Source organism: Puma concolor, chromosome F2, assembly GCF_028749965.1.
Source record: "Puma concolor isolate L17-30 chromosome F2, mPumCon1.1.hap2, whole genome shotgun sequence".
NCBI lineage: Eukaryota > Metazoa > Chordata > Mammalia > Carnivora > Felidae > Puma > Puma concolor.
Genome location: NC_141684.1, coordinates 39,627,140 through 39,653,082, shown reverse-complemented (window position 1 = coordinate 39,653,082; position 25,943 = coordinate 39,627,140). Strand labels below are relative to the sequence as shown.

The 25,943-nt window shown below is 40.7% G+C and overlaps 1 protein-coding gene across 1 annotated transcript in view; it reads left to right on the top strand.

Annotated features, from left to right (window-relative positions):
• The window catches only part of LAPTM4B (lysosomal protein transmembrane 4 beta), a 77,925-nt gene that overhangs the window by 15,194 nt on the left and 36,788 nt on the right, over positions 1-25,943 (top strand). Inside the window, exon 2 of the mRNA XM_086695082.1 lies at positions 15,266-15,377. Within this exon, the coding sequence (XP_086551208.1) occupies positions 15,266-15,377 (112 nt within the window). The remainder of the gene's footprint in view (positions 1-15,265; positions 15,378-25,943) is intronic.

Here is a 25,943-nt window from a genome sequence, read left to right as displayed (position 1 = left end):
TTTGCTAATATTCATAATAGAATCGTTGATGAGATGAATGCTCCTATCCCTCGGCCTTTGTATCCTTTTTCTGTAGAGGACACTAAATTATGATTATCGAATGATTTGAGTTATTGACTTGCTTTTCATGAAGACAACCTGGTGAGTCCAGCTTCACAAAGAGGTAACATTCAGGGCTACAAACATCAGCTCTCTAGGCTGGGTCTGGAAGTCTTCTAACTATGCTTAAAGAGAGGGGTTTGCTTTTTGATGGTCCTGTTGAGGTCTGTTTTGATTACCCCAACTTCCATCTAGTGCCGCTGGTCTAGGGGTCTTTTTCTCTTCTTCCTTTTTAAGGTAGCGTTGGATTCTCTGTTATCTGTTCTTCTCTCTTTTGTGTTAAGATGAACTTTAACCTCTGTATTTGTTACGGTGTAAGTAAAGTCTTATAACAGGTGCAAATTGCAGGACTTATGCAAGATAAAGGTTTCGTTCTGTCTCATAGAACAGTCCAGGGTGGGTAGCAGACTGTTCCATGAGGTCCCCCAGAGGCCTATTCTGCTGGAGCGGCTGTGCTATCCCAAGTATCCCTGCTGGAAGGGAAAAAGGACAAATGGAGGACAAGCAACTTTGTGTTTTAAGCTTGTGACATGGAAATTGCACACATTGCTTTCATTTATATATCAGTAGCCCCAAATAAGACCTGTGACCCAATCGCCTGGGACACTGGGAGATGTTATCTGTCACTGGGCATTTATGTATCCAGATAAGTCCATGACTGTGAAAGAAGGGGAGAGAAGATTTGGGGGACATCTACTAGTCTGATATGTCCCCAAAGGGTGGTCCAATTTTTAAGATTCTGTTGCCCAGCGGGCAACCTGTACTACCTGTGGAAGGCTTTAATTTCTAGTCTACAAAGCACTACTGGGTGATTCTCAAGACTTCATTTTCTCTTTCCAGATTGGAGTTAATAATTCAAAAAATGAATAATTGTAAATAAGGATTATGAGTCATAAAAATAGTTATGACTGTGGATAAAAATAAGTGGTATACAATGTGAATGCATTTTTCCCAAGGTGTCCTGCATTAGTGGAGTTTTTATTGGCTGCTTAAGAAATTTTAAAAGGATAAAATGAAAGCCACACGCATAGCACTTTCAGCATGAAAACATACGATCATCTATATAAGATAAAATGCCGCTAACTTAGGGATCAGAAAACTGTTCGCTGCGCTTATGGTTTAAGGACTTCCCATCTCCAAAGAAAATAGTTGTAGAAAATTGAAGCCTAGAAGGTACCGTGATGCTGTCTTCCCTCCCTCCTTTCCTCATCCCTTGTCCTTTAACAGAGTTTTTGTTTTCTTGAGAACTGTGTGTTAGGAAGTGTGCCGGGTGCTGGGGATACAGTGGTGATTCAACATAGACCCAGTCCTTGCCAACATCGAATTGTGGTCTAGTAGAGGCAATAAATATTAGTCAGAATTAATATAAGTTAATTAATGATCACACAAAGAAGTATTGGTACGTAATTGCGCGATCGTGTGGCGCTGCGGTGAGGCACAGAGGAGGGCTTGTGGATGGGGGCAGCAGTGTTGGAGAGCCTGACCGTCTTGGTCTTTAACTGCGGAACTTAGTCCACTGACATTAACAATGTTAATATATCTGGATTTATTCCGGTCGCTGTTTCCGTTTCCTTCTCCTTTGCTGCCACCTTTCACACGGACTGTGTTGCTGCTTACCTCTTTTCCTCTATTCCGCTGTTTTCCCCTGTGTCTGCTATTCTGGAAGTTATACTCCATTTCTGTTATTCTGGTTGTTCACTCAAGAAATGTAACCATGTATACTCATCAAAATTTAGAATTAATAATATCGTTGCCTTTCTTTTGAACAAGTCCTTGAACTCCAGTCATTTTAAAAAAATTTTGGTGTCTTTTTTTTAATGTTTGTTTATTTTTGAGAGAGAGCATGTGTGTGATCGAGGCCAGGTGCAGGGAGGGAGAGAGGCCGAGAATCCCACTGTCAGCACAAAGCCCGTGCTGGGCTCGAACCCACGAACAGTGAGATCATGACCTGAGCTGAAATCAAGAGTTGGACGCTTCACTGAGTGAGCCACCCAGGTATCCCATTAATGTCTTTTTTAAAAGCTCCTAAACATTGATCTGTAAGTGTTTGCTTAGAATTACCTATATATTTGTGTCTCTCTTTGTGCATTATTCTCCTTTTTTCTGCAATCACTATAGTTTTTATTTTAAAAATGGATATTTAATACCCAAACTGTAGATGGTACATGATCATTTGCTTCCACACCTCAGACCTGTTGTGTGGGTTCACTCTTCTGAGTATGTATTTTAAAATTTCCTTTCAGGGTGCCTGGGTGGCTCAGTTGGTTGAGCATCTGACTTCAGCTCAGGTCATGATCTCGCAGTCCGTGGGTTCGAGCCCCGCATCAGGCTCTGTGCTGACAGCTCAGAGCCTGGAGCCTGCTTCGGATTCTGTGTCTCCCTCTCTCCCTGGCCCTCCCCCACTCATGCTTTGTCACTCTCTCTCTTTCTCTCTCTCTCTCTCTCAAAAATTAAAAAGAAAACATTAAAAATTTCCTTTAGTGAGGTTCTGTTGGTGGCACGCTCTTATCCGCTTTTATTTGAAAATATCCTCATTTGGCTCTCATTCTTCAAAGATACTTCAATCCTAGGTTGACATTGTCTCTTAACACATTGAAACTCTCTTTCACCTACCTTGCCAGTCGGTTGTATTGACATTTATTTGTGATTCACTGGGTCTGCAGTAGGTTTTGCGTTTCTATGTTCAAAATAACCTGTGTGTGATACAGAAGCTGCTGTCTGCAGACCACCCTTTTGGTAGCAGTGCTTTAGTGAACTCATGTTTGTGATGTTAAATTCATTTTGTTAGAATCTTGCCCGTGTAGTTGAAACTTTTGCCTGTTAGTTTTTATTCTTCAGACGGTATTGAACAGAACAAGTAACAGTTAAGAGTATGGCTATAAGGAACAAACTTTAATAATAGAGAAATGCCATAGAGCTTTTCTGAAAATGTTTTAAAAATTAAGTTAGGAGGGGCGGCTGGGTGGCTCAGTCGGTTGGGTGTCCGACTTCGGCTCAGGTCATGATCTTACAGTTTGTGGGTTCAGGCCCCGCGTCGGGCTCTGTGCTGACAGCTCGGAGCCTGGAGCCTGCTTCGGATTCTGTGTCTCCCCCTCTCTCTGCCTCTCCTCTGCTCATGCTCTGTCTCTGTCTCTCTCTCTCAATAATGAATAAACATTAACAAAATTTTTTTTAATTAAAAAATAAGTTAGTAAATCACAATAGAGACTTTCTTAGATTCTTTTGTTATTTTTACCTGAGCATATTTCTTTGCCTGTTTTTTTTCCTTACTAGCAGTTTAGAAATTAAATGGGAATTTCTCAGATAATCTTAGTACATATTCTAAAGTATGTAAACAAGAATAGAATCTTAAAGATATTTATGTATTTATGTTAGTAACAGGTAGTTAATAATTTACTAGATAATCTTTTCATTTGTTCACGTTGAGAATATAGGTAGGGATTATGATCTTCAGAGGCTATCTACTTTCAAAGTAATCTGATACTGTTTTATAACTAAAAGTATCAGATATTGACATCACCTTCAAGAATGTTCTCTTGCCTAGATTCATAGTAATGAATATTTATGACATACACTATAATCTTTCTCCTTTCCATATATAAACAATTCATCATTATTTCTTATCTTACTCAGAGAAGAAAACATTTCTTTAAAAAAAATTTTTTTTAAGGTTTATTTATTTTTGAGAGAGAGAGAGAGAGACAGAGTGTGAGCAGGCGAGGGTCAGAGAGAGAGGGAGACAAAGAATCTGAAGCAGGCTTCAGGCTCTGAGCTGTCAGCACAGAGCCTGACACGGGACTCGAACTCATGAACCACAAGATCATGACATGAGCCAAAGTCAGATGCTTCAGCTGACTGAGCCACCCAGGTGCCCCAAGAAAACATTTACGATCTAAGAGATAGTTAGGTTATGTCATTGCATTTGATTTTAATTTGACAAGACTGTTTAAAAATTAGCTTTCAGGTTATACTTTCACAGCTTCTGTTCTAGATTTCCAAGCTGTGTTTCAGTTGTGAAGGTATATGTTTTTTGTCTTTAATTTCTTTAAAAAATTTTTTTTAATTTGTTTATTTTTGAGAGAGAGAGAGCAAGTGACAAAGCATGAGTGGGGGAGGGGCAGAGAGAGAGGGAGACACAGAATCTGAAGCAGGGTCCAAGCTCTGAGCTGTCAGCACAGAGTCCGACACAGGGCTCGAACTCACAAACTGTAAGATCATGACCTGAGCTGAAGTCAGACACTTAACTGACTGAGCCACCCAGGTGCCCTTGTCTTTAATTTCTGATACTTGGTTTTGTTTGGGGATGTTTTGAATGTATTGCTCTTTTGTTAGAAAATTTTAACGATAAAGGAAAATATAACAACACTGTTCTTGAACTGGATACGAAATTTGTATTCTAGTGGTTAAATCTGTTATTGACTCTTTTATTAGTAAAGATATTCTGTTTCATGAGTTTCACTTCTGCCTGATGAATAGCTACAGGAAGAAAGTATTCTTATATATATTAAAACTAAACAGAGTAAAATAATATAATCACTTCAAACTGTCTTTCAAAGCATATCTTATGGTAATCCTCCTTGTTGGAATAGGATGGCTACAGGTAGGGACTAATAGACCTAATGAAGAGAGCAGCGTTATCAGAACACAAAAAGACCATGCTTGCTGTATAAAAATGTTAATTTAGCCATTTTTGCACTTTATATTTTCTCTGGTCTTTTCCAAACGCCAGTCTTCTAACCCTGTAGCATGTGATACTTTTCTTACGCCTGGAGTTTAGATCTCCATAGCCCATTCTAAACTAGGCTGCAGGCTAGGCCTGTCTTTTCACGTTCAGAGACCCAGAATGTTCGTTAAGACATAAAAGGGAACATGCTTGTCCTCCCCATCCACACCCCTCACTCTCAACTCTCCCAGAGGCTCTTTGGACAGCATTCCCCTAGCTGGCTTCCTCTAGGCGACCATCCTCTGCCACTGTCCAGACAGCTTTCTCATTAATTACATGGGCTGTATATTTGTGAGAGCATATAATGGTGCCTCAGCCTGAGGGTGAAAATCAGAACCCAGCCAAGTCCATTGGGAGAAATGGGAATGCTTCTGCTGGGGTGGCAGATCGGCTTCATTTTGCTTGCTCCAGTCACAGTGAGAGTGGCTATCTGGAACACTCCCTTGAAAAGAATTCGGAGCAAGTGCTAGGGGATTGGTTAGCAGAGTTCGTGGGATCTGTGAACTGGGTGTGGTGGCTTCTTGAGAGGAACCTGTTTACTAGAAAGAGCATGTGTGGCATTTAAAAAAATGTTTATTTATTTATTTTGAGAGAGAGAGAGAGTGCATGGGGAGGGGCAGAGAGAGAGAGGAGAGAGAAAGAGAGAGAGAGAGAGAGGGAGGGAGGCAGGGAGGGAGAGAATCCATCCCAAGCAGGCTCCACGCTGTCAATGCAGAGCCTGATGTGGGGCTCAGTTCCGTGGGATCATGACCTGAGCTGAAACCAGGAGTCAGATGCTCAACCAACTGAGCCACCCAGGCGCCCCAAAAAGAGCATATATGACATTTGTGATCAAAGGATCAGTGATTGCGTCTCAGCTGAGCACTACGTGACCTTGTGTGGGGTTTCCTGTGCAGTCTGAGTGTGCTCATTTGCAGAATGCAATAATAGTCACACTTCACAGGGGAGGCAAGACTGCTCCAGTGGTATAAAATGGGACTGGTGGTGGTGGTTTCTTGAGGAGGACAGGTTAACGTGACGGCACTGTGGGCTACAAGGTGAATCAGGAGGGTCTCACTGAATTTGGGGAAAACATTTCTACATTTGAAAAATTTGCCTATTGAAACGTGGCACTCATGAAAGGTACAACTTTGATTTCACTGCTGAGCCTTTTTCCCTCACTGTGTGTAACCTGGACATAGTCCCTTGGTTTATAGCTTCGGGAGTTTAAAACATTAGCCTAGAATATTAATTCAACACAAAGGGCCGAGAAGAGTGGCTCATTTTTATGTGTTTGTTTCCTGGGACTGTCTGTTAATACTTAGTTCTTAGTCATTGAGTCTGATACCCTAAAATTATTTGTGCTGTAATCTTTTGTCTCTCAAGATTTCCAGAAGTCTGTTACTCTCTGTGGTGTTAACAGTGTCATCTCCCTGCAAAGTCTTTCAGCTTCTCCCTGAACCACTAGTACAGCAGAATTCTTTTTCACTCTGAACGAACATCCGGTTTGACTGTCTTCCCCACTCGACAATAAGCTACCTTGTGGTGTTTGCTGTAATATGGATGTGATGCTTAGCATAGTGCTTGGCATGTGTTTGTTGCCTCATGGGTAATTTCTGAACTTCTGAACAATTGAATGAATTGCTTAATGAATGTTCTAGCATTCTGCATTTTACTTGGCTGTTGACGTGTTTGCCCCACTGAAATACTAATCTTTGGGGCTAGGACCGCGTGTTATTTGTCGTTGTATAACCCAGTTTCAAGAAGAATGTTGGGAACGTAGTAGGTGAACTGATTTACAAAATTTCTTAGGCAAATAGGATTTTACAATAAATCCAGTTTTTTTCCCAAAATATATTTACCACAATTGTTTGAATTGAAATAGCAAATGTCAGAAACGTATTTCAATATCAGAACAGGACCATCTAGACAGGGGCTTATTTGAATTGAATAAGGAAGCACATTTGGATCAGAGTTCTAAAATTTGATTTAAAAATATTTCAAGTAAAAAGTTCAAACTTTCATTTCATTTTGATTTGCCCATTGATGTTGGACCCAAGTGAAAGGCACAGCTGCCATTATTAGCTTAATTTTTTTTTTTCAAATGTGGGAATATAAAAGTTAGCCATCTAAAGGCACCTGGTTGGCTCAGTTGGTAGAGCATGTGATGCTTGATCTCGGAGTCCTGAGTTTGAGCCCCGCATTGGGCATAGAGATTGCTTAAAAAAAAAAAAAAAGTTGAAAAAAATTAGCCAACCATGTGAAAACCACATATCTGATTATAATTTATATTTATTTTTAAAATTATTTTTAACCATTTTTACTGTGAATATTGCACACATATGGGAAATGCACAAAATATAAACAGCTCGGTTATTACCGAACAAGCAGTCATGTGTCTACCTACCACTCGAGTCTGACTATTATCTTAAAGGTTGCCCTAGAGATTACAACATAACATCCTGGACTCTTTAAAATCTCCCATTAACTGGTACTTTCATTCTTTTCCTGGGCAATGCAAGGATTTAAGATCAGTTCAGTTCCAGTGATCTGCTCTTGACTTACATGGTATTGTCTATTTTGAATCTATTTATATTTTGCAGTCATTATTATTGTTATTAGGTTATCGATATTCACAGTTGCCAACATAATTATCATTTCTGTTATTCTTCTTTCTTTGTACCTCTTCAGCCTTTTATCTGGCATCATTTTTCTTTTGCCCAAAGAATACCCTTCAGTGCTTCTTTACTGCTGAGCTGCTGGTGACAAATTCCCTCCATTTTGTCCAAGAGCCTCTTTGTTTCGTTTTTATTCTTGAAGGATTTTTTTTTTCTTGATATAAAACTGTAGGTTGGCATTTCTTCCCCAGCATTTTGAAGTTGGAACTCCATTGTCTTCTGCTTTTTTTTTTTTTTTAATTAAACCAACCATCTGAACGTTTTCTTCTGTCTTAGCAACTCATTAATTTTCTTGCACTTTGTCTAATGGATGAGACTCATCCACTGTGTTCTTGATTTGGCTACTGTAGTTTCTCACTGTAGAGCTTCTGTATTCTTTTCAACTCTGTCATATGCTTCTTTTTATACCAGTTCCCTGCCAAAATTCTCCTTGTGTTTCTTCTTTATCTCCTTGATTTTCATAAGCATAGTCACTTTATTTATTTATTTATTTATTTATTAAAAAGATACTTTTATTTTTTTGATTTTTTTAAAAAGTTTATTTATTTTGAGAGACAAAGTGAGCACGAGCTGGGGAGTGGCAGAAAGAGAGGGAGAGAGAGAGAACCCCAAGCAGGCTCTGCACAGTGAGTGCAGAGCCCGATGCAGGGCTTGAACTCATGAACCATGAGATCATGACTTGAGCCTGAGTCAATTGGACACTTAACCGACTGAGCCACCCAGGCACCCCTAGCATAGTTCACTTTATTTAAAACAAAAATTTTTTTTAATGTTTATTTCTTTTTGAGAGACAGACACACAGAGCGCAAGCAGGGGAGGGGCAGAGGGAGAGAGAGACAGAATCTGAAGCCGGCTCCAGGCTCTGAGCTGTCAGCACAGAGCCCCATGCGGGGCTCAAACCCACAAACTGTGAGATCATGACCTGAGCTGAGGTTGGATGCTTAACTGACTGAGCCACCCAGGTGTCTCATCATAGTTCACTTTAAAGCACATGCTCATTAACTTCTATATCAAGAGTACTTATGTTTCTGTTGTCTGTTGTTTGTTTGTTTTAGTAAAACAAGTGGGTATTTTATTGGATTTTCTGGTTTCTATTCTGAGAGTTTTGTCTTTCCTGTTCGCTGTATTTTGGACATTGCATTTGAAAAATTAAAAAAATAATTCAAGGCATAGGATGATCTCTTTCTCCTCCAGGATTTTAATAGCTTTTATTAGGGGTCTAGCAACTGGGGATTGCCTTTATCCAGTTTCAAGACTCAGATGCTGCAAAGCTGGGCTGTGTCCCTCTAAAGGCTGGTCTTCTTCCGGTGTACCTTCCTCCAGTGGTGACCCTGAAGGGTCTTAGGGCAAAGCCCTGGGGGATCTGCCCCCACCCCCACCCCCACCCGGCAGCCTCTTGATGCCCTGGCCCAGCAAGGCTGTCAGGGGTGCTGCTTAGGCTCTTAGCTCTTATCCGTCTTTTCCAGAATCGACAAATGCCCCTGGGGTATTTCTGCCTTTTCCTGGATTTTGGACCAGTAATTCTCATTGCCTCATTAGCTGCCACACCTTCTCACATACGTGGGTATTTTGTTCAGATTTCCTAGTTGTCCTCAGAGGGACATTGGTTTGTATTACCTGGTTCACCATTATTGGAAGTGGCAGATTCCTTATTTATTGTTATTTCACTATGACATTTCTCCCCCGAAATACCTATTTCCAAGATTTGACTTGAATGCCCAGCCAGATTTACTTGTCATTGGTCAGTTTCTTTCGTTAACTGTTTTTTAGAGAAGCAAGTTCAATAATAATATTTTGTAACATAGTTTATATTAAAAATATTTTTGAAGTTTTAAATAATTGTCTCTAACTCTAAAAGCAGTATATGCTGATGTTAGACACTCTGGAAGATATGAAAAAAAGTAGAATGAAAATTAAAGGTACACGTCATCTACCTGGTTTGTATGTATGTAACATTGTACACTTTCGCGTTCTTGGTCTGTGATTTATACTTGTGAACATATCACACATATAAATAATAGAATTGGAATCATATAACATTTTTATACTGTAGTTTTCATTTAACATACTATGAACATTTCTTATTGTTAACTTTTTTCAAAATATGGGTTTTTATCCTTAGGATTCTGTTATTTTGTAGTAATATTATTAAGCCCTTCTCCTATTTCTTTTTTTAATTTTTTTATTTTTTTAATGTTTCTTTATTTTTGAGAGAGACAGAAAGAGACAGAGAGAGACAGAGTGCAAGCAGGGGAGGAGCAGAGAGAGGGAGGCACAGAATCCAAAGCAGGCTCCAGGCCCCGAGCTGTCAGCATGGAGCCCGATGCAGGGCTTGACCTCACGAATCATGAGATCCTGACCTGAGCTGAAGTTGGACGCTTGACCCACGGAGCCACCTAGGTGCCCCACCCTTCTCCTACTTCTGTTTGAAATTTTCATTATAGATAAATCTGCACAACAGTCATTTTTGGACACCACTTTTGTGCAAATTTTTAAAAAAATTTTTTTACATTTATTTATTTTTGAGAGACAGAGAGAGACAGAGCACAAGTAGGGGAGGGGCAGAGAGAGAGGGAGACACAGAATCCGAAGCAGGCTCCAGGCTCCAAGCTGTCAGCACAGAGCCTGACGCGGGGCTCGAACCCATGAGCCGTGAGATCATGACCTGAGCCGAAGTCGGTCGCTCAACTGACGGAGCCACCCAAGCGCCCCTTTTTGTGCAAATTTTTGGCGGTTGTGTAATTATTATTACCTCAGTGGGCTGGGGTGTTATTAAGGTGCTTTTATCGATGTTTTTAAAAAATGAGCTGATAATTACATTTAACATTTTCAGTGATTCAAACTACAGATATCACTGTTCACTTAGGATCTGAAAAATGATTTAAGGGTAGAAGCACTTTGGATCCCTGGAGAATATACAAGGGCCTGACTACTTAAGTAATTGGACAGAAGTTGAATTTATTTACATATGGAAGTAATCATTGTCAAGAACAAGGGAAAAATGTGTGATACCCCAGGAACACTTTGTCAATAGAATGGGAACAATTTGTATATGACCTACCAAAACAGACGAAGTCCAAAGGAGGTGAGCATTAGCTGAACAAGATCACAAATATGCCCACTCTTTCTTTTACATTTAGCTCAGCTGTGGTCATTGCATCATCTGCTCCTGGAAAGTCCTATCATCTTCTTGGTTCTCATTTCTGGTAACATTTCATTCTTGGTCAGAACTGATGATTGGATAACTTCCATTTTCTCTCTTAGAGGAAGTCCTTCTTATCAGGTGTTCTTAGGGCTTTGACTTAATTCGGCCTTTTCCAGCTGATTCTGTGTAGTAACTACCATGGCTAGTCCTCCCCCGGCCCCTTTGCACAGACCTTGGTCCTCACGGATCACCCTGTCACCCTACTCTATTCGCTATATATACCACCCAGGGCATGCCACATTCCTGTCGGCAGTTGAGGTTTTAGGACACAGTAAATATGTGTCATCACACGTTTTTGTTATGAAAATCTCACCATGTGATGAAAAGAACACAGTGGTGACTGGTCATAATGACCTTCCCATCACATTTTTGTTTTATCTGTGTCCTTTCTCCCTGGACTGTCTCGTGAAGAACTAGGGCAGCTGGCAGGGCATTTGGCCCCAGGACTGTGGTCTGTGGCTGGGGAACAGAGAGAAGAGCCACAGGGCTGGCGGTACAGAGGAGATGATGACAGTGTGCAGAGAGCCGCAGGCACAGCCAGGAATCGGACCCAGGGCCTGCTGTGGAGCAAGAAGAACACCGAACCAGGAGCCAGAACTCAGCTGTCAGGAATGACATGAGCTGGAGCGAGCAGGAGCACCAGTAAGACTAGGCATCAGGCGGTCAGAACAAAACTGAGGGCAGGCCTGAACACCAAAGGTAGAATAAAAAGAGAGGGGCAGATGGACAAGCTAACGTGATTCTTTGGACATCCTGGAAATTCTTTCCAGTTCAATGTCTCTAAAATCAGCCTCATCTTAGTCCCTCTGTGATCTCCCCTCTTATTTCTGATAATAACAAGATACATCCCGTCACCCAGCCTTGAAATCTCCAATCTGGTTTGCATCCCTTTGTCTTTGCATTTAGTCACTTCTTGTCTCTAGTGATGCTGCCTCCACATGGCAAGGCCTTGTGGTTCCAACCATGGCTCTTCCATTCTAGGACCTGAGGAAAGGTCCCATAACCTCTGAAAGTAACGTGTAAGACCAGAGTCTCAGCGCTGTCTTGAAAATTAGAGGGAAGTGGAGAAAACCTTGGTTACTCCTCAGCAGACCTTTGCACTGCTGTCCAGATCCAGGGCCTGCCTCCTGCCTAGCCTTCCTGCCTCTTCCAGCTTGATCTTCCTAATGACATGGCTCTAATCGTGTCTCATCCCAGCTTATGAGCTATTCATTAGCTATTAGCTTGAAGCCCCAGCTTCCTGTCCTGCCCCTGAGGACTCTTCACCATCCGGCCCCAACCTGCATTTCTCTTCTCATTCCCTTACATTTACCCTTCGTGTGCTGTGTTCAGTCACATCTAACTACTTGCTATATTCAGTACAGGCCCCATCCCAGTGGCCCTACTCAGACTTGAACGTGTTCTTTTCCACACCGCTCAGTTTCCAAAATCTTCCCATCTTTCCAGCCCCTGTCCAAGTGTTCGCATCTCTGCTGCACCTCCCCATGACCTCAGTCTCAGCCTCAAGTTTCAGTAATACCTTTCTCTGAACTTCCATTACTCTTGCTCTGAACTCTTGGCATGCTTACTGCTGTATGCTTTGTGTTATTTGGGCACATGACTTACTTAGCCTTGTATTCGGAGTCCTGGAGAATTCTTGCTAAGCACTTAGCACAGTGCCTATCTGTTGCTGCAGTTAGTAAATGTATTGTGATAAGTAAACTAGGCATGGGGATAATAACAAGCTGATTAAGAGCTGACAGTTGTTTTCTCCACTGAGTATTCTTAGCTCCCTTGGCAAGCATCAGTTGACCATATATGCATGAGTCTTCTCTGGGCTCTCAATTCTGTTCCATTGGTCCATGTGTCTGTTTTATGCCAGTGCTGCACTGTTTTGATTAGTATAAATTTTGTAATAAAATCTGAAATCAGAAAAAAAAAAAAAAACCCAGAGAATTGACAGATGCGTCGAAACTATAAGGACAGGGAAGCCACGGCGTAGCACTGGTTCAGATCTGGCAGCCAGGCAACGTTCCATGCCAGCCAGGAGCTTTTATGTGGGTCCCATGGAGGTGCGAAGAGGTAAGTGAACTAACGTGAGTGGCCATTGTATGCCAGTCACCCTTCTAGATGTTTTACATGATTTACTCATTTGAACCCCAGCCAGGTCACTGTCTTCCCTTTCTTGATATTCTTCATGGGCTTCTTGTTATGCTTAGAATAAAATCCAAACTCTCTTAACACAAGCCCTATGGAATCTCTAAACGTGGCCTGCATTACCTTAACCAGACACTGCACTGCTTCTCACTCTGCCATCATCTGCTCTTACCCTCCCTACTCTACGATTAGGTTAAAGCTTTGCCCATGAATCTCAGAGTTCCCTTTTCAACCTTAAAACTGACCCATTGCGGTAACAGTGACTATGCTGTCTTCGTGTGGTGCTTTGCTTTTTCAAACTACATTCTTAGGTTGTTTCATCTGATCTTACTTCAGCCCATAATCTTTGGGCTGCCTTTTTCAAAGACAAGAGTATAGAGGGAACGAAATGCCAGGAAAACTTGACAGTTTATCAAAGAACATCCTTGCCAAACATCACATGCCAGTTGTGGGACTAACTCATACCTTCCTTTAAGCTTTAGATGTGTTCTGAAAAGCTTTGTTCAAATAGAGTTTGGCTAAACACACTCTCCTTAAAATGTGCTAAGAAGTTTCTGGGATCTTTGAAGAGAAATAAGTGGTTCTAATAACCACTGTGGGGAGGATAATTGGATAGCAATAGGACTGAGAGTGACTTTTCACTATATACCCTTTTGTGCCTTAAAAATTTTTTTAACCATGTGCTTGTCAAAAAACAATCCGACCATATGAGATGATTTGGAACAAAGAGGAAGAAAAAGAATTATTCCAAATCCTACAATAATCCTAAAACAACCACCTTGGGATTGCCATTGAAAAATGAATTCTGGGGGCACCTGGGTGGCTCAGTAGGTTAAGTATCCAACTTCGGCTCAGGTCATGATCTCATGGTTCACAGGTTTGAGCCCCGTGTCGGGCTCTGTGCTGGCAGCTTAGAGACTGGAGCCTGCTTTGTGGAATCAGTCTCCCTCTCTCTCAGCCCCTCCCTTGCTCATACTCTGTCTCTCATAAATAAATAAAAATAAGTAAGGAAACAAAGAAAGAAAGAGAGAAAGAAAGAAAGAAAGAGAAAGAAAGAAAGAAAGAAAGAAAGAAAGAAAGAAAGAAAGAAAGAAAGAAAGAAAGAAAGAAGGAAGGAAGGAAGGAAAGAAAGAAAAATGGATTCTGGAGTGGATGTTTTATAGAGCAGACAACCTAACCCTCCCTTTGAACCTCTTCTGTAAATAGGTATTCCAAATACGACTTTTATAGTAGGATATGCTTTTATTTACTGTTGTTAGTAAAAGAATTTCCTTTATGTAATCTTCATGGTTGTTCATTTTATTCCATCCCCATTTGGACAAGAGTAATACACACAAAAAGGAGATAACAACCCAGTCTCATCTCAAGCCTCACCCAAGCTCTTAGCACACCTGCCCCTCTAGCCCCACCACAGTTGGTACACGTGTGTCACATGCAGCAAGGATGGCCAGGAAGAATAAAGGAAATGCAGATGTACAAGTAGAATGGTCAGAATTTCCCAGTTGGTCGGATGTGGGGGTAAGGTAGATGGTAAGCTCAAAGATAATCAGGTTTCAAATATAAACAGGAGGCTAAGAGATTCCATTTTGGAATTAAAATTCCTGGATTCAGGTCTCATTTCTGCAGGTTGTTAGCTGCCTGATCTTCAGTAATGTTCTTAACTCACGGGCCTCGGTTTTCTCATCGATAACATGGGGATAATTTAGCGCCTATTTCACTAGGGTTATTGGACAGCTTAAGAGAGAGACTCCACATAAAGAAGTTAGCATAGTGCCTGAATGTTTTCCCCTTTAATTATTAATGGTGATGCTGTTTTTAAAGATAGAGAACATAAAAAGAGGAGCAGAGATGGGAGATGGTGATTTCCATTTAGACAAGCTAAGTTTGGAGTACCTGAGGGCTATGTATTCTGCAGCGTCCAGAAGGCAGAGATACGGGCCTGGGGTGGAAAGGGGCTCACCTGAGCTACAACAGGAGGAACCATCATGCCTCTGCCACTGTGACTTTGCATTCATTCTCTCTGTTCCCTACATGGTCTCAAAGCTCAGATCGTCTGACCCTGTGAAAATGTTTGATCACCTAGAAAGACCTGTGGTTGCTTATCACGGTGCACTTGGCTAACTGGAGAGTTTGTGTTTTTCCAACCCCGGGCATCAGGGCTGCTGTGTATGATTGTGTGTATTGCTCACTGTTGTAGGATGCCAGCCCCAAGGTGGGCAAAGGGTGAAATCTGGCCGTTTGCTACGCCCAAGCCATGAGCCCTTGGCTATGGACAGGTGGTGCTTCTGGCTTGGGAATGTTAGCCTGCTCCCGCAGGGGGGCTACCTGTTGTTTGTTTCAATATTGTGAGCCTCTGTTGAAATTGAATTCCATATGGTCAGTTTAAGTTCCTATTATAAGGACCATATCCTTGGGGCACTTAAATTTTTTTCTTTCTTATTGCAGATTATCAACGCTGTGGTACTGCTGATTCTGTTGAGCGCCCTGGCTGACCCAGACCAGTATCACTTTTCAAGTTCTGAGCTAGGAGGTGACTTTGAGTTCATGGATGATGCCAGTAAGTACATCAGATAGCAGTTGTAGATATTTTGGTACTTTCAAGGGCAGGGAATCCTGCTTCCAGTTCTTCCTGTTAAATTACAAATATTGATTCATGGGCCATTTGAACTGATACTTCACTTTCTTTCCATCGTTACAAATCAGATCAACAAATATTTATATGCTACGTGTGCTCTGCCTCTGTTCTAGGTGTAAGAGTCTGAATAAGGTCTCTTTTGTTTTTTTCTTTTTTTTCCTTCTTTACATTAACTTTCTCGTTTTTTAAATTAATGCTTTGTCCTGGTCTTTCTACCCTGGGCCTTTTGGCCTTTTTTAGAGGATGGGGAGTAAATGGCAGGAAACAAGGTCAAAAGAGTCATGCGTACCTTACTGTATCTTCTATTACTTTCTGTATTTCCCTGTCTTCTAGGAGATGATCATTTTCCATTCCAGAAACTGTGTTGCTCATTATTTAGTGGACTTAGGCCTTTCTCCAATAAATAGAAACACACACAGGGATGTGGGTGTGGGATATGCCAGAAGGAGGCTAGGCACCCCAGTTCTAAGCTCATGGGCATCTTTTATAATTACAGTCACACTGTGTCCACACTAACTGAAAGGGGCAGTACTGTGCATAATCCCAAACAAAAGATCATGCAAATTTAGTTCTCTTTGGCTTTGGAGAACTTTAAATGCATTAAAAAAAATGCTGGGGCAAAATGAGTAAGGTGGGGAGACAGTGACTCAAGATGCAGTTTTAGGGATAGACCGGGAACATTCGGAAGACGTTGAGGCTTGTGGGTTCTGTTCTCAGAGTGATAAAAATGCTTTTCAGTGGTTTTTAGTAATTCAGCAGTTATGTGCTGATGTATGTTTTACGGAGATCCCTTTTGTCACTGAGTGGAGGATGCATTTAGGAGATTGGTTTGCAGTGGGGCGGGGGGAGTGGGGGGGTTCCCTGTGATCCAGACTGTACTGAGGATGAGGAAGAGGGTGGGTTTGGAGGTAGGATTGAGAGAACTTGCTGGTATGAATGAAGAAGGAAAGTGAGGAATCAAAGATCATCCCTGCTTTTCAGCTTGAGTAAAAGAGCTGATCTTCACTGGGGTGAGAGAGAGTCTGGGGTCAGGAGATAAGAACACACCTGGGGGGAGAGGACTCGACTTTGCTTTAAGTGACTCACCTGGGGGGGGGGGGGGCGGAACTTGACTTTGCTTTAAGTGACTCACCAGGGTCATTAGGAGTCTAGGCTCTGAAGCAGAAGGCTGACCGTGCCGTGTATTAAATGTTAGCATGGGCTAGTTACTTACCTTTCTGTGTCTTCCATTCCTCCTTCTGAAAGAGTGGTGATCATAGTTGCCTCACAGGATCATTGCAGTGATTAAATCAATTAGTGCATGAAAAATGCTTAGAATGGGGTTTGGCCCATAAGTGCTCAGTATATTTTGCTGCTTTACTAGCCATTCTTATTTAGGTATGTTATAGTTGAGACACGAGCTGTCTTAAAGTGCAGAGATTAAAAAGTGGTTGGTTATGTGACTCTATAACCCAGAACTCAGATGTCTGGGCTGATACAAATTTGAGGACATCAGCCTAAAAATGGTATTTATGTTAAGGACATAGTAAAGAGAAAAGTAAAGTGGTTCTGGATTGAGCCCTGTAGGAGCCCCAACAGTAAATGTCAGAACATTATATTCTCCTGGGGTTTGGAACCTTCTCAGACTGAGACCTGCTCCTTTTATTTTGAATAACCCTGTTACTCTTATGGATTCTCCCAGAAAGGCTAATGAGTTCCATTAATATTAAATTAATATCTCTGCCTTCCTTCCCCTGAGCTAAAAGACTATGTAAGCTATAAATATAATGTTTGATTGACATTTAAAAACAAATGATCTTGGGGCGCCTGGGTGGCGCAGTCGGTTAAGCGTCCGACTTCAGCCAGGTCACGATCTCGCAGTCCGTGAGTTCGAGCCCCGCGTCAGGCTCTGGGCTGATGGCTCAGAGCCTGGAGCCTGTTTCCGATTCTGTGTCTCCCTCTCTCTCTGCCCCTCCCCCGTTCATGCTCTGTCTCTCTCTGTGTCAAAAATAAATAAAAACGTGGAAAAAAAAAAATTAAAAAAAAAAAAAACAAATGATCTTTTACCATTGCCAGTAGCAGGATTTCCTTTTCTAAGGTAATTGAGGTTAGAAAAAGAAGTTTTAAATGATATGGCTATCGTTCTCTCTGAATTAAACAGTAACACTATATGCCTTGTTCTAATTGCTCGAGACTAAGCTGGGTAATGAGTTTCTGACCGTATAGGCTTAATTTAGCTGTCTTCAAAGGCTTGCTGGTACTTAAGACTTTAAAATAGTAATTGTTCTCTAATGTCCTGGATATTAGTTCCAGTGCATTTGAGGTCTCGCTCATATTTCATATATTTGAAAAAAATGAATGAAGAGTTTGTAATTACGTTTAGGACTATCAGTCATTTAAATCTCATGGTTATAAAAAGGGTACAGAAGAGTGGATATTCACTTGAGTGAATCTTTTTTTAACTTCTTTCCTCTTACATTCCTTTTCACATGTTTTGATCTCCTTTTGAAAATAAGTTTGTAAGTAAAAGTTCACTGCGTTTGACAAGACTTTGTATATTTAACTCACATATGAATAGAATTAAATAGTCCTGGAAATGGGTACAATCAATTGCTTTAAATTGTGCTTCAAAATTATGGAATATAGCAATTTTAAGTTGATACCTTTTTGGAATGGTGGTGGCCATCTGAAGATTTTATCCAGAAGGACAAAGCAGGAATAATGTTTCACCTTTCCTTATGATATTTTCCTAAAATGATCTGGTAGAAGAAGATGTATTATTTAAATCAAAATGAGGCATATGGGAGAATCCACTGGGATAAAGAAAGAAAACATGAGGATTTCTCTTAAAAAAAAAATCTGGCCCTTTAACATTTGTATTTTTATATTTATTTTATATAATGTAAAAGTATTAGTGATAATACATATTTATAATTTATGAATGTATATTTCTTATGTGACACACCCATCCCCTCAGTTGTCTCTACTAAGAATGAGTAAGGAACTGTCATTGATCAGAGGAAACAAAGGAGATACGGCTAAATGTAGTATGGGATTCTGGAACAGAAAAAGGACAGTAATAGGGGAAACAAGTGAAATTCACATAAGTTTTGTAGTTTTTTATAGCATTATAGGAGTGCCAATTTCCTGGTTTTGACCATTACTCTGTTTTTGATGATAAATGGTTACTATTAGGGGAAGCAAGATGAAGGGTGTATTTGAACTCTACTGTTTTGTTTTAAGAAAATTTATTTTTTCTTAAAGTTTGTTTATTTTTGAGAGAGAGAGCAGAGGAAGGGCAGAGAAAGAGGGAGACACAGAATCCAAAGCGGGCTCCAGGCTCTGAGCTGTTAGCACAGAACTCAGTGCGGGCCTCGAACCCACAGATTGTGAGATGATGACCTGAGTCAAAGTCGGATGCTTAACTGACTAAGCCACCCGGGAGCCCTGAACTTTCCACCGTTCTTGTAACTTTCCTATAAGTCTAAAATGATTTCGAAATGATTATAACCTATTGATTTAGAGGACTGAAGGATAATGATTGAAAAGCATGTATGTGTAGCACACTATATTAGACACTCATAACTTAATTTGAGTAGAAGTAGGCTTTGTAGCATTTCATTTTATTTGTGAAATTTTAGTGGATTGGCAAAGAACTGTGACTGGAAGTGTCAGGGCTGTGCAGAGTGTCAAACAACAGATCATTCAAATCAATTTCTGATTAATTTTGCAGCAGATTGGTCTTTCTAGTCAAACTTAGTTTTATTTGCCAAATGGACACACCTGGCCTAAGGAAGGAAATGGCCATAAAACTAATCAAGAATGGATGGTTACCATATATGGCCATCTGATTTAGGGTAAAGACACCACTGCACTTACTGGAGAAAGGATGAGCGTTTGATAAATGTCCTGAGTGTAATCAATCAGGGGAAAACGGGTACTTCATGAAAGAAGATATCCATATGACCAATAAGCATATGAAAGTACTCTCTGCTTTATCAGTTGTAAAGGAAACGCCAGTTACAAGCACAGCAGTGAATCACTGCACCCCTCCAAAATGGCCAACATTAGCAGAACTGATAATACCACCTGTCCATCAGCATGTGGGACTATTAGAGCTCCCAGGATGCTTCTGGGAGTGTAAATCATACAACCACTGTGGGAAAACTAAAGCTGAACATACATCTATCTACTCTGTGACCCTGTAGTTCCATTCTTAGATCTGTACCTTGCAGAAAATAATGCTTGTGTCCATCATAAGCCATTTATAAAAATGGTCATAGTGGCTTTATTTATAATAGCCAAAAATTGGGAACAGTCCAGATCCCCGCCAATGGTAGAATGGACAGAAACGGAGTGATCAGAGATGAAACAATACAAGCAAAAGGAGTGATGGGGATTCACTATACTTTTCTGGGTGTTTGAAAGTTTTGATTAAAAAAAAAAATAAGAAATGGAAAAAAAAAGAACAATCAACTAGGGCTTTCCATATGGCTCTTGGCACCACAGTGTAGAGCTCTCCTTGCCCTGTCATTTGGAAAGGGCCCCAGGCTGCCTACCTGCTGTCTATTCACATACCCCAATACAGACTTGGCAGTCAGTCTACACAGCTTGTCCACTTGTGCATAAAGATCCCAACAGTCTTGAGGAAATAGACCCTGCATGTGCAACAGCAGGGGAAGCCGGCCCATAGGAACCGTCCGAGCCCTTTATTTTCATCCATCCACCTTCCCAGTCTCTTATCTATGTATTTATCTTTTACATCATATGACTCAAAGGGTTGCATATTCTATGCTTTGACTATATCGCGCTTATTTTTTTAATGTTTATTATTTGTTTTTGAGAGAGGGAGAGGCTGCGTGAGTGGGGGAGGGGCAGAGAGAGAGGGAGAAAGAATCCCAAGCATGGGGACATGCAGCTTGATCCCACGAACTATGAGATCACAACCTGAGCCAAAATCGTGAGTTGGACGCTTAACCAATTGAGTCCGCCCCTTGCTTTTTTTTTTTTTTTTTTTTTTAAAGGATACTTCCAACGAATATTTTCAAGAAGACCTTTTGTAACGATGTAGATGTAAGAAGACCACTAGGGATAATGAAGGGACATGGATAATCAAGGCCAGCTATTGTTATCCCTAAACCTGAAGGAGGGGTAGGTAGGAGGCTGTGGTTACTGGAGCTGGGAATGAGAGACTCCTACAGGGTTAACCTCCTCATTAGGAGCAGTGACCTCAGGTCTAGGCCCACGGCCAACCCAAGGCAATGTCACCTTCCCTCTGATCTCCTGTCTAGGCTTCTCGTTGACTGAACTCCACAAAAGCCAGAGGGTAAGGGAGGCTGTTGATGAACCATGCACGTCTGCCTTCTGGGGCAGAGAACGGACTGGATGGTGAAAGGCGAGTGGAAGACTTCTGGTAGAATCATTCACCTGCGTACCTGGATGTTCCTGTTAACCAAACTACTTTGCTGGGTGCGCGTTTCTCCCCTTTGCCTACAAGAATAAAGAACTTTGCCAGATGTCTTTTTAAAATTGGATATGTGAAGCCTATAGGTTCCCTGGATTCATTTCAGGTCCCAGTTTGGCCAGAGGCTGAGCAGGAACTAAGTTAGCTCAAGCATCGAGTGTTCTTCCTTTTGTGTTCTTTTCTTACCTGTAACTTCTCTGATGACGCATTTTGTTGTTGCTGTTGTTTGCATTTTAATGTGTTTGAAATCAGGATGTGATTTACCATGCAGCATGGATTTAGTGTGAGGATCTTGGTTTTTCTCCAAATCTTTATTTTGAAAAAATTCAAACCTTTCAGAGAAGTTTTATGGACACTGAACATCCATCTTGCTTTTTCTTTTTATTTAAGTTTATTTATTTTGAGAGAGAGAAGGAGGGGCAGAGAGAGAGACAGAGAGAGAGAATCCTAAGCAGGCTCTGCACTGTTAGCACAGAGCCCAGTGTGGGGCTCGAACCCACAAACCATGAGATCATGACGTGAGCCAAAACCAAGAGTCAGACCGACTGAGCCACCCAGGTGCCCCATCTTGCCTTTTTCATTAATAATAATTTGGAGTTTTTCATTCTTTATAGAATTATCTCTTACTAAATAGCGAATAGGTATAAAACAGTATTTACAAAATACCAAACAATGGTACAAGTACTTATGTACTCATCACTCGATTTAAGACACTGAATTTTAGCTTACTTTCAAAAGAGCACTATGTGTCCCATCCTGATGGCATGTTCTTTCCTCTGATCCCAGAACTAGCCATTCTGCTGAATGGTTGATCATTCCTTTGTGTTTCTTTATAGATGTCCACATATATTTGTGTCACTAATTGATCTGTTGTTTAATTTTCATGCTAATAAGCTTTATAGAATAGATTCATGCAGTATGCCTACTTCTGAGACTTGTTTTTTCAGTTTTACTGTGCTGATGAGAAAGGTATTCAGACACTTGTTAAAGATGGTAAGGAAGACTTTACCCAAGAGGGGTTTTGCAGTAGGCAAGAGGTCATACTCAACTACCTCTCCAGCAAGGACGGTGGAGCGTTGTCACCAAGGAGCAGGTGGGGGGGGGGGGGGTCAGTGGATGGAAAATTACTGAGAGGAAACATCAAAGCTGGGGAGATTCTTGCTAGACAACTCTAGACAACTCAACAGGATTCTTGCTGAAAGCAGACCAGCATGGCAAGTTACAGAGGCTGGGGGATAAGGAAATTTGATCAGATTATCAGGGTGATCAGATACTGAGGAGAGGGGGTTTTTAGTAAGCTGACTCAGTAGGATTCTTGCCAAAACCAGACTAAATGGGCCATGGGCAGGACCCAAGGTGTTCGGTTGGAGGAGAGAGTTGTCGTTATGTGTCTACATGTACCTGGGGAGACCTTTCTGCTAGCAGCACCCAGTTGCAAGAGAGTCTGGGACATTCAGGTTTTTAGCTTCCTAGCCTCTGTAGAATAGGCAGACACACTAGGTGGGAATGAATGCTCAGTGCCAACTCCCCATGTCCTCAGCAAACATGCTTTAGTATATGGTGAACCTGACCCGGTCCTTCTTTTTCAGAAATCTTCTGACCATTTTTGCTTATTTATTTTTTCGCATCAGTTGTCCAGTTCTCAAGCAATCCTGTTGCGAATTTGTTAATTACAAATGTTAAACTTACACATTAGTTTAGGGGGAAGTGATACCTTATATGTTGTATTTTGTCCAGTTACAACTGTTTAAAAAATGGCTTTATTGAGGTATAATTTATATACCATAAACTTACCCATTTTAAATGTACAAGTCAATGATTTTTGACTTTACAGAGATGTGTGCAATGTTTGTTAAATGTCTGATTACGGCTTACAACTTTCCAGTTAATACACATCTTCTTCAGCATCCATCAGTAATATTTCCAAAAATTTTCCATATAGATCATACATGTTTTTATTTTTTTATTTAAAATTTTTAATTCCAGTATAATTAACATACAGTGTTATATTAGTTTCAGGGGTACAATATAGTGATTCATCACTTCCATACAACACCCAGTGCTCATCCCAAGCATACTCCTTAATCCCTATCACCTGTTTCGCCCATCTCTCCACCCACCCCCGCCCTGGTATCCATCAGCTTATTCTCTAGAGTTGAGAGTCTGTTTCTTGGTTTCTGTCTCTTTTTTATCTCCTTTGTTTGTTTTCTTAGCTTCCACATATGAGTGAAATCGTATGGTATTTGTCTTTCTCTGACTGATTTATTTCACTTAGCATTATGCTTTTTGACTCCATCCATATTGTTGCAAATGGCAAGATCTTATTCTTTTTCATGGCCAAATAGTAGTTTATGTATATGTATACACACACACACACACACACCACATCTTCATTATACATTCATCTATTGATGGACAGTTGGGCTGCTTCCATAATTTGAGTGTTGAAAAGAACGCTCCAGTAAACATAAGGGTGCATGTATCCCTTTGAATTAGTTTTTGTACTTTTGGGGTAAATACCCTGTAGTGTACTTACTGGATCATAGGGTAGTTCCATTTTTAACTTTTTGAGGAACCTTCATACTGTTTTCCAGAGTGGCTGTACCAGTTTGCATTCTCACCAGCACTATACGAGGGTTCCGTTTTCTCCACATCCTCACCAACACTTGTTTCTTGTGTTGTTGATTTTAGCCATTCTGACAGGTGCGAGGTGGTATCTCACCGTAGTTTTGATTTGCATTTCCCTGATGAGTGATATAGAGCATCTTTTCATGTGTCTGTTGGCCATTTGTATGTCTTGTTTGGAGGCATATCTTTTCATGTGTTCTGCCCATTTTTAAATTGGATTATTCATTTTTTGGGTGTTGAGGGTTTTTAAAAAATTTTTTTTAAGTTTACTTATTTTTGAGAGAGAGACAGAGTGAGTGGGGGAGGGGCAGAGAGAGAGGGAGAGGGAGTATCCCAAGCAGGCTCCACACTGTCAGCACAGAGCCCAGTATGGGGCTTGAACCCACAAAGTGTGAGATCATGACCCAAGCCAACACCAAGAGTTGGACGCTTAACCGACTGAGCCACCCAGGTGCCCCAAGGTTTTTTTTTTTTATATATATAAAAATTTCTAAGTTGATTTATTTATTTTGAGAGATAGAGTGAGCAGGGTAGGGCAGAGAGGGGGAGAGAGAGAATCCCAAGCAGGCTTTGCACTTTTCAGCACGGGGCCTGATGTGGGGCTTGAACCCACAAACCGTGAGATCATGACCTGAGCTGAAATTAAGAGTCAGACGCTTAACCAACTGAGCCACCCAGGCTCCCCTGGGTGTTGAGTTTTATAAGTTCCTTATGTATTTTGGGTACTAATCCTTTATTGGATATGTCATTTGCAAATATCTGAATTGGAATTCAGTATGTTGCCTTTTAGTTCTGTTGTTTCCTTCACTGTGTAGAAACTTCTTTATTTTATAAGAACTTCATACAAATGTTAGGATTATTCATTCTAGGTCTGTGAAAAATGCTGTTGGTATTTTGATAGGGATTGCATTAAATGATCTATAGATCATTCATGTTTTTAATTAAATTTCTTTTATTTCCTTCTCACGGTCTAGTCATGACATCTTGGTTCTCCAGTGAACATAATCACTAATCACACAAAAAATGTAAATGCTGTTTATTGCTTTTTCTGTTTTTATATAGAGATTTAACTATATCAGTATACATCTCAATATAAGCATGTAGCTGGCAGGAACTAATTTCCTTATATTAGATTCTGTGAACTTGACATTTTAAGTAAGTTTCCTGAATTAATTAGTTCTTCCTAACTTTTTTATGGCTCATTTTATTATTATTGTCTTAAAGTGTATTTATTTACTTTGAGAGAGGAGAGCTCATGAGCACAGGGGAGGGGGAGAGGGAATCCCAAGTAGGCTTCGCACTGTCAGCACAGAGCCCAACGCGGGGCTTGAACTAACAAACTGTGAGATCATGACCTGAGCTGAAAATCAAGAGTTAGAAGCTTAACCGACTGAGCCACCCTAGTGCTCTGTGAATTATAGCTCAGTTAAAAAAAAAAAAAAAAAAAAAAAAAAAAAAAAAAAAATATATATATATATATATATATATATATATATATATATATGAAAACAACCCAGCCCAAATAACCATTTCCTCCAAAAAATTCTTTTTTCCCCTTGTCTAAAAGTAATCCTGCCCCTCTGACCTCCCTTAGCTCTTCATCAACGAACTCCTCTTGGATTCTTCCTTCCCTTCCCAGTTCTGATGCTCAACATCAGAACAGAGGTTATGTCCTGATGGTGTCCTCACAGTGTTTATCCCATATTACACACCTATTGATTGTTTATGAAATAAATTTTGAGTTTAAGAATAAAGCTCTAAATTAGCATGTTGCCAAAAAACTCTTCTCTCTGAATGTACTTCAATAAAAGGTTGCAAACAGTTGTCACACACTTATACAAAAAGTGTGTTAGAACCTTCCTTCTGTTTTAATGAAATAAAACTAGTGCCTTATTGTTTCTTCTTCCCCAAACTTTCAACCTCAGAACATAGGACCCCATAGTAGGGACTTGAACCTGGGTGGTTAGGGCTTTATATTTTGCTTTCAGTAGGTCATATTGTTGCTGTGAATCCATCTGAAAATAGTTCTCCTCTAGACCTAAGGGGTGAGAATATATTCCACAGAGTGTTTGTTTTCATAAATTGCGGTGCCAGGAATGTGGCCAAAATGACAGAAACTTGAGACATGGCAGTGACTTATGACTAAAGAAGTAAGATGGGTACATGAATGAAGTAGTTATCTAGCTAGCTCCAAGTTTTATGGGAAGGAAAGAAACCCAAGAAATATAAGGGAAAGTGGAATTAGAATATTTATTTAAAAATGTATTTTTTTAATGTTTGTTTATTTTTGAGAGAGACACAGAGCACGAGCAGGGCAGGGGGCAGAGAGAGAGAGACAGAGTCCGAAGCAGGCTCCAGGCTCCAGGCTCCAAGCTGTCAGCACAGGGCCTGATGCTGGGCTCGAACCCACCAACCAT